This window comes from Fragaria vesca, linkage group LG5, assembly GCF_000184155.1.
Source record: "Fragaria vesca subsp. vesca linkage group LG5, FraVesHawaii_1.0, whole genome shotgun sequence".
NCBI classification, from domain to species: Eukaryota; Viridiplantae; Streptophyta; class Magnoliopsida; order Rosales; family Rosaceae; genus Fragaria; species Fragaria vesca.
In genome coordinates, this window is record NC_020495.1 from 8,177,223 (window position 1) to 8,186,875 (window position 9,653).

Here is a 9,653-nt window from a genome sequence, read left to right on the forward strand (position 1 = left end):
CTTCTTCTCTGGGCTGCCATATTTCTTCTCTGGGCACCCACAGAGGGAGAAGATGGCGACCACCCACCCACCTTCGCACGCTACCGCTCCGCACAGCAGCAAGCAGCGCAACTCCAGCCTCCTCCGCACGTTGCCGCTCCAGCCTCCTCCGCACGCTGCCCCTCCAGCCTCCTCCGCACGCTGCCCCTCCGCACATCGTCGTCACAGTCTCCCTGTAGTCATCACACGCGCGTCTTCCTTCGCTGCAGTTCGTCCGTGCGCGAAACGCAGCTTCCAGGCGCGTCGCTCGGTGGAGGCTTCATTGCTGACGCAAGCCACGAGCGTGGGCTGGGCTGACGTGGATCAATCTCGCCTGGGTCAGTCTTCTCCTCTCACTGGGTTGGATATCTCCCCAGCAAACTCACCCGGGCTAGAAAATGAGTTATCTCATTTTATGGGTGGAAGCAAAATTTTTTGGGCTGTGTTGCTTTGCCCATGTGGATCCAACCTGGGTTGGATTTTTTGCTCACCGGTGGACATGCTCTAACCTGGGTTGAAATATGAGTAAACCCATTTCATGCGTAGATTAGAGTTTTTTTGGTCTGGGTTAGATTGCCTATGTGGCTTCTAACCTGGGTTAAATTTTTGAAGACGGGTGGACATGCTCTAAAGTAGGCTGTAAAATGGTTTCTCTAAAGGTGGTTCATCTTATTTACACCTAAATTAATATTTTACTAGACAGTAATTGTCTAAAATGAATATTAGTTATATTCATGATCTACGTCACACCGGCGAGCCCAAAATAATAGGTTTACAAGTGATAACCTGCCAGGAAAGTCATACGAGCTAGACAAGTTGGCATGGACAAGAGACTTCGCATGGAATAGAAGGACTAGGTAACATGAGTTGACTTGGTTCAATATTTAATTGCCTACAAAGGTGCGCGAGCTAGACAATACAGTTTATATGCGAAGATGAGTTTACAGGCGAGGAGATTGCTTGCATGTGAAGACGAGTAGTTCGCATAAAAGAAGAAAAGATGCGGACTCCGCCTATAGTATCTCAATTGGAGAAGGAAGCAATTATCCATATCTGGCTTGAGCAACTACACGTGCATGAGTTGCTTGCATGAGAAGGGGTTGATTCTATTCCTTAATCATGTATACATGATATGTATGCACATCCAGCAAGATAAGTTTAGAAGGCCTTTAGGTCTCAACGAGGTATCGAAACACTATCTCGCTACCTAGCTAGCAGAGGTATATCAAAGAGGCAACCAAGTCTAACTGCCTACGATACAGTATTAACGTTGAAGACTTCTACAAGTCTTTGACATACTTTGGGCCAACACCTGTGACATTAAAATAAGTCTATATAAAAGAGTTCGAGGATCCGCTATAGGGACACTGAACAACTCAACAAAAATACAATACAACTTTCAACACAGTTGAACCCCCGACGCTAAAGCATCACGCCTTAGCCATTTTCTTTTACAGGCTCCCCGAAGCTTTGCTCTCATTTCCCTGCTCGCTCCCCGGAGCTTTGCCTTTTTTTATTTCTTTTCCAGTTGAAGCTTTGCTCGGCCTCATGTCGAGTATCGATATTGTGATGCTCAGGCGGACTACTGTAAGTCCTTGCCTAGTACGCAAGGTGAATCTGAAGAACTCTGCGTGGAGTTGGTGCTCTCTCCATCCTCAATCGTTTGATTAGAAGCTGAAAGCTAAGCGCGCTCCGCTCCTACAACCACTACATTTCGCATCCGCGCGGTGGTAAACGCGCAACGAATAAAAGAGATTTTGTATACCTAGACTTACTGGTGTGGCCAAAACACACCTAACATTACTCATAATGTATTTTGAACTCGTAAAAGTATAGTATAACTTCGAATTTCCAACACTGAACCTGCAATAATATTTATAAAAAATAAGTACATAATTTCGCTACATGAAGGTTATCTTTCGATCTCGATGTGCCTGATCGTGCTTAAGAAAATATCCGATGAAATATGTGACCGTTTTTCATGGCATCATCATGGTCACTAACATCGCTTCTTTGGCACCATAATAAGGAATCCTAATTAAAAATTGTCGAAGTCATCCTCCTGGTCACTAATGTCACAACTTTCTAGATCTTCATCGGAGTCATCAATGGGTACTATTTTGCTAGCTTCAAATCTCATAGAAGGAGATACTAGTCTGGATGTTGATTTTGCACCAGAATTAGACGTCACCAACCCACGTCGTTCTTCCTCTGTTTTCATATCACAACGAGGCAAGAACCACTCCATGGACAACGCCTTGACGTCCAAACCTACATCTTCAAGTTCCCAAACCAATTTCACTTTTCTTCTCAGAGAATGGCCTTCCGAGCTTTCCTCACGCAACGACACACAAGTACTGACCCTGTGTGCAATGTTCACGCCGTCGATGGCTCTGTAATCTTGGAAGTATGACTCCATTGTTGATTCCCAGTCACTATGCTTTCCCAAAGCTGTCAACCTTAGCCGACGAGAGTCTTCTAGCTTCACCAAGAGGCCTGTTTTCTGGCTGAAGTAGCCCAAAATGGTGTGTCGCACTGTCTCTACGTTGTTGCTGCTGCTTAGTTTTGAAGGTTCAACCATCAGTTCAAGTATGAAGCAGTCCTCTTTGTTTATTGATTTGTCCGCAAACCAATCTGACTTGCTGAATAAATTTGCTGTTATCCTCGGATTAAGACCCTGAAGGAGAGGTCCAAGGGGAAGAGGCGGTACTCGATACGCGTGGGAGTAATGCCAAGGCAAAAGCGTCTTGCCATCACTCCCCGTGCTAACTAATTTGTGGACAGGAGACAACATTAGGTCCAAGCACCATAGCTCCCCCTTTTGCCAAAGCAACCCCGGCATTCCATGTCCGCTGCCACCGCTAATGGACTTCGAGCTTCCAGTCCTGTTTGTCATCGTGATCTTCACATTGCCTGTCGCAAATAAGTTGTCCGATGATGACAAAGCCTTCTCCCCGCCCACCGCCGCTACGTACTGCTTCACAATGTATTTAGCCCTGGCGAGGGGTTGGTGACCATCGTTGTTGAAACAAAGAGTAGCTGGAGTCAAGGGGGCACCAATAACTTCAAGTAAGCTAGCTAGTGTCGTGCCATCGCTAGCCATTGACGTTGATTTCTTTACTGATCTTTTTGATTCAATCGATGATTTCATTCTGTTCCATAGCTTTGTTGTTGTCTTCTTGCGAGGGACCTCTCCAATTGTGTCCGATTTCTTTCTGTTCCTTGGCTTTGTAGTGTTCTTGTGAGGAACCTCTAAAACTGTCTCCAAATCGGGACGATACTTTTCCATGAACAATGGAATCAAGATGAACACGGCACTAAAATTGCGAAAGAATAAAAACATTGAGAAAAGTCTATCATGTATATATACAAGTGTATACCGGTGGCTCATCAGGATTCAGGGAATCCTAATTTTACTAGAAATAATAGGCAAGTTAGCTGGCATGATTTTCCTATTTCAAGGAGAAATAATAAGCTGATTCTGTTTCTTTTTGGGAAAAACATGATTTGGGAAATATAATTGGCCTATGATTATGTATGCTTCCCAAAGTTGACTTAAGGTAATCAAGTTCTCTTTTACTGATCCGAAGAAAACATGCATATGTTGTTTTACGGGTAACCTTATAGGCTTATATGACCTGCGAACCCAACTCCTCTATGGCTCTGTTTGGTCTAAACGAGGCACATCTTACTGAGCATAAGGGATCTTTCTGTAAGAAGAGCTATGTCCTATGTATTGATGTGTGACAGACTCCCAACGGGGTGAACAGCATAACCCCAAGCATACAGTCGAAAGAAACATCAACCAATCAACATAGTTACTTCAATTTCAATTCATACAATCAAAACAATAACTAATCACCCTTGTATTCTATTAGCAATTGCAATGTTATCAACCCTTTATTCTAAATTTCTTAGATCATCACCATTCTCCAATAGGAGAAAAACAATGCCGTTAAAGTTGAGAAGGCATAATATTCAGCAAACAAAGAGAAACCATATAAATTGGGAGACCAAGATCATCAAATAAGGCACAAGTGCACAACAGAAATCTTAAACAATAAGAACCCAAATCAAAACCAAATCAAGTTCTCGATTTCATAACTCATAATGTCAAAAACTCATAACCCGATTTCCATAACACTACAACAACCATTGTTTCTCACTAATCAACACGACAAAACATAAACCCAGTAAACAAGCAAAGAACATAGCTTTTTTCCATGGTTGAAGACAAAGACGAAGACCCATCAACGCAACCTTCTTGCTTCCCTCTCGGACTCGAGCAGGGTGAGGATGTCGCCCTCCCGGACCGGTCCCTTGACGTTCCTCATGATGAACCGGTTCTGGTCGTCGAGAAACTTGACTCGGACTTGGGTCACCTGTCCTCTGGATCCGGTGCGTCCCATCACTTTCACAACCAACGCGTGCTTCACAGTCGATTCCATGCTGAGATTTGTGAAGGAGGAGGAGGCGGCTGGCTTTGGAGATTGAACAGGACGAGGGGTTGAACAAGTAGGGTTTTTGTCTGAGATGGATTTTAATATAGACACTTGACTTGCAGTTGGGGGCCTAATGTTTTTCTTATTCCAATTTCTGCCCCTGTATTCAGTGTGTTTTTTTCCTTTGTAAATATGAGAGGCCTCTGTCTTTTGTTATTTAGATAAATGCACGTTTATTTTTACTGCCGTATTTAACTGTTCAGTTAATCGACGGCATCTTTTACTGCCTAAATGCGAGGAAAGGAGAATGTAAATAGAGAGATGAAGTATGAGAGCAAAGAACATGGTAAACAATGTCCATTCTGTTGGTGGAACTACCACTGAGTATGTCTCGCATGCTTAAACGCACGTGTTTCACTAACAAGCTACACTGACGTGTTTCTAGACCGCGTACGTGGACGCGGTGTGAAACTTCTACAACGAGTGCGCTCCAATTGCCAGCTCCAAAGCGCACGTCCCTACATATAAAAAGGACACTCTTGGCTCCCATGTCTAGGTATATGCTAAGCTCTAGTCTCACTAGATTCCTTTTTTTTTTTTTTTTGACTATGGATCCTAACTTGAGTGTCAGAGAGGTGATGCCGGGATCCGTCCGGACGGCCTTCTGACCACTCGTTGTCCTCTTGGAAGTCCCCAGTTGAATTATAGTGAGAGAGCTTCTGTATTGAGCAACAGGCCTCATGGCCCAAACAAAACTTCTAGAGTAACTAGACGACCATTCCGGGTTGGCCCACTTTATAATGGACATTGTTATACGTACTTTTGTACCCAAAGTAAAGTATATTGATTAGAAGTTTAGGACCGTCAAACTAAAGCTGCTTTAATTAGTTAACGTTATCTTAGCAAAGATTAAAAGGCGCCGAAAAGACTAAAGGACCCCCTCGTCAACTCGAAACTTTTGACATTTTGTATCATACATGCATGCATTTTCCTAACGACTTGTCTTCCTCTAGTATTACCTTTTTTTTTGTTTTCCATTCTCTTATTGATCTTATCTGAGACTTTGAGTTAATCTTATTTCTCATCACAACTTTCCACATCATGTATGGATTTGTGACCATAATCCCTCCATTAACGGGGAACAATTAGATTAAAATAGTTAAAAACCCTAGCTAATGGCATATACATCACGGCAGTGTCCTTGTCACGACAAAATGACCATACATTGTATGTGCTAGCTTGAACGATCGTTAAGAATTTCGTAATTACTCCTAACTAAACAAAGTAATTGCTCTTTGATAGTCAAATATATAGGAATATAAACTAAGTAATAACTACATGCGATGCATGCTAGCTATTGATCGGGTCAGCTTCAATTTAGCTAGGCTCAACGAAAATCCTATACTTAACTGTTTAGAACTTTAAGTACAATGCAGATATCAACATGGCAAAACAAATTGGACCTAGCTTATATTCATGATGGTCATATATAGAGCTCACCACATATAGTGCATCTTAATTTTAATTGCTTCTTTACTTTTTTTGGGTGAAATACTAAAGAAAATTATAATGATAAACTCTCGGTTATATGCAATGCTCTCATCAATTAAACGAAGTATCATTTTCATGTCGAAGTAAGTTTTTATGCATGATTAATTGATTATAACAGATTGATAAAAAAACTTAGTTTTATTTTGCTTCTGTTACCGAAGAATGTTTCTTGTGTTAAAGTGGCCTTTGTGTTCCGCAAATAAGCTCAGTTATAAATAATAATCTGACAATTTTTTCCTCTGCTATAATCTTTTCGTGTCATGTTTCTTATTTGTAATCCTTTTTGCCGTCTATATATATATGGACCAGCAATGACATGATACATAGCAGCTGCAGCAATACCTGCACATAATACTGGCTTGTATTTTATAAATATCATGCACACGCATATCAACATATATATATATAGGCTTTTTCAGATATAAATCTCTTTATTTATTTAAAAGGTATAGATTTTTTTAATTGACATATTTTTTTATCATATTTTCTCATCTCAATCATTCATCTTTTAGGTATATATGAGTAGATCTCTACAAAATTTCAGCCAAATTGATAATCATTAAGGTATTCAAAACTGTGAATTACACGAACAATTCTTATTGAACAGATTTGGTTCGTTCATTGTAATTATATAGTTTCGATACGTACCTTAACGATCACTAATTTAGCTGAAATTTTGCAAAGATAATCATGTCATATATATCTAGATACTAATTGGCTATGATTGAAAAATATGACTGAAAAATGGTTCTATTGGTAAAATCTGTACTTTTTGAATAAATAAGGATGTTTGGACCTGATAAAGACTGAATGTGTGTGTGTATTTTACCGTAAAAACAAAACGTACTTATGAATTTGAAGGTGGTTCTATCTGCACCCACCTGTAGACCTGAAAATCACACAAATGGAGAAGCGATCGAGGATCCCGAAAGGAGGCCTTACATGCACAAATCTTAGTCTGCATGTATATGAATGTGTCAATATTTTCCCAGATTTTGTGTTTCTCACGTATAGACAGATAGATATTTTCTTGTGATTTAGAATCCGTGAGTGAAAAGGAAATAACATTAGAGAACAATACAACAAAACAAAGCTGAAATGAGCTCTCCGGAAAACAGAGAACGAAAAGAATCCAACGTATTGCTAAACGTACACGTGTACGTTGTGAGAATGATCGATCGGTCTTTCAGATTCATGAAACCCTTTCACGTTTCTTTTCGATAATGATCGATCGGTACGTCTTTCATATGTATGTGGCATCACTTAGTTTCAACTCCACCGATATATCGATCTTTTCACATCACTTCTAGTTTCTTTTTCTTCTACATCGATCAAAGGCTTAGGAACCAAGCCTAGGAGCGAGCTCTTGGTTTGGAATTTTGTACTTCTACCCCTTCGTATATTCTCGTATTAATTCATTCCATCAGCGACCTAAAATCTGTCTCTGTCGAATGGATACAAGGCCTAACTAGCCATCGAGTCATTTCCTAAAAGATACAGACAAGTCTGGTTGAGCCGTTTAGGTCTATTTTTAGGGTACTACTATCCATCGTATCATCTTCATATTGATGAAAATATTATTTACATATAATTTATACATCGATCAGACTGAGAAGATAGGATAAGATATAGGTGAGCCAATGATCGAACAATAATGCACAACCCTAGCCTCGAACTGCGAAACTCCATCTCCATGTTCAAAATCTCTATGGATTCTCTTATATGCATGTATAGTATATATATATATATATATATATATATATATATATATATATATATATATATACGTACATATATGCTACAAATCATATATATGAACAACTGAGTGCTTCATCAGGAGGCTATGAGTTTTTCAATTATATGTACAATTATTTTAATCCATTGGAAATTGCAGATGCATGCAGCTACAAATGATTTATGAAACTATTTATGGTATTGTAGCTTTTGCAGAATCAGTTGGGGATGAATAAATGAAATGTAGTAATGAGCTCATTGAGTTGTTGCCGTTCGTGTTCAGTTCGATTTGTCAGTTTTCCGGTCCACCCCCACGTATCTTACTAGCTCAGTGTCTCCCGAGACCAGAGAGCTAGCTCAATATAGAAATTCCTAGAAGTAATTCGACGATTAGTACCCTGAATTAGCAGTGTTAGATTGATCACATATGACAGTAACTGATTAACACTAGCAGCTTAATCGTACTTCGTCTCGAAGTTTTTATGTACGTGTTCGTCATCACCCACGGTAAGAGTAAACAGATCGATCTGCAAAAATTGCATCACCCATGTGAATGATTCTCTACCTCTCTGCCTCTCTGCTAGGTTTTGTTGCGCAGTTTAGCCAAGTGCCAAAATGATGACACAGTACGTGATGAGAAACCTGCAGCTTAATTATAACTATTTGAGATCTTTGTAGCTACCGATATTCATCTATAAAATTCATATATCCGAATGAATTGCAGGTCAAAGAAAAGTTGCTATTTAAGTATAGTTGTTCACAACATGAACATTGAACTATATTTTGCAGGTCAAGAAATTCAGCAGACACATAACATGGTTTTGTTTACAAGTATATGTGTCGGTTTGAATTAATGCGGAAAATGGTTTCAAAGATTAATGTATCACTTGTATTATTCAGAAAATATAGAAACAAATATTCAACGATATTATACTTTAGGATTTGACATCATTTACGTAGCTTCTGGAAGTGAATCAATCAAAGAATATTCTTTAGGGTTTATGAAAGTTTGTATATGATATTGCGTGTGACTTAATCTTCCGCGTTCAAACCATGTAGATGGAATAACTAGCATGCTGCATGAGAAAGGAGAGTGATGCTAGCTACTTTGCTAAGTAGTTTCCACTTTAATTAGTTGATGCAAAAGTTTAGAATTAGTCGGAGATCGATGAACTATTAGTTACTTTCAACTCTATAGACGGCTACGTAGAATAATTTTGAAATCAACAACCACTAATTATGAAGTTTCGTAATAACTGTAGCCGGATTATTGAGCTAGCTAGTCCTCTTCGATCTTTACCTTTCTTGACTACGCACATACCAAGGGGGCCCCGGGACCATGTGAAACTAAGTTGCAATTTTCCCTAGTTGAAGGCTGATTTGAGAGACCAGAACCAGTAGTAGAAGGAAAAATCAAACTCTACAAGGAAATTAAGAACGTACCCAGTTGCCAATTGTAGTGAATGCTACAATTACTCAATTAGTCGAAGACTGAATCAGTTGCAGACGATCGAGCTAGTTCTAGTGGGCATGCAACTGGGCATGGCTGTAGCTTTAGCTACCGTAGTGTGCGAAAAGTCGAAAACTGCGAAACCAGATATGGGTGTGGAATTAATTAACCCTAGCTAGTTCAGTCCTTCGAATCTAAATATAAGTTTCAAAAAATACACACACAGAATCACAGAGTGGTTTCTCATCAGAAGCAGTCTGTTGGTTTGGTTTGGTTCCACAGTGAGTGACATACAGATCATATTTTATATAGAAAAAAATTCAGTAAACTATCCTGAATTTTAGGTCTAAAATCAGTTTGATACCTCATCTGTTTTTTAATCAGTTTCATACCTAAACTTTCAAAATAACATCAATCTCGACCAAAATGACTAAAATAGCCCTGGTTAATTTTTTTAC

At 39.6% G+C, this 9,653-nt stretch overlaps 2 protein-coding genes across 2 annotated transcripts; both read right to left on the reverse strand.

The window, feature by feature from the left end:
* Positions 1-2,056: 2,056 nt before the first annotated feature.
* LOC101307699 lies at positions 2,057-3,307 on the reverse strand. Its single transcript, XM_004301094.1, has one exon. It carries the CDS (start codon positions 3,305-3,307, stop codon positions 2,057-2,059), a length of 1,251 nt encoding a protein of 416 aa, XP_004301142.1.
* Positions 3,308-3,956: 649 nt separating this feature from the next.
* Positions 3,957-4,568, reverse strand: LOC101300911 (40S ribosomal protein S28-like). Its single transcript, XM_004299298.1, has one exon. It carries the CDS (start codon positions 4,464-4,466, stop codon positions 4,269-4,271), a length of 198 nt encoding a protein of 65 aa, XP_004299346.1. The 5' UTR covers positions 4,467-4,568; the 3' UTR covers positions 3,957-4,268.
* Between the last annotated feature and the right edge of the window lie 5,085 nt (positions 4,569-9,653).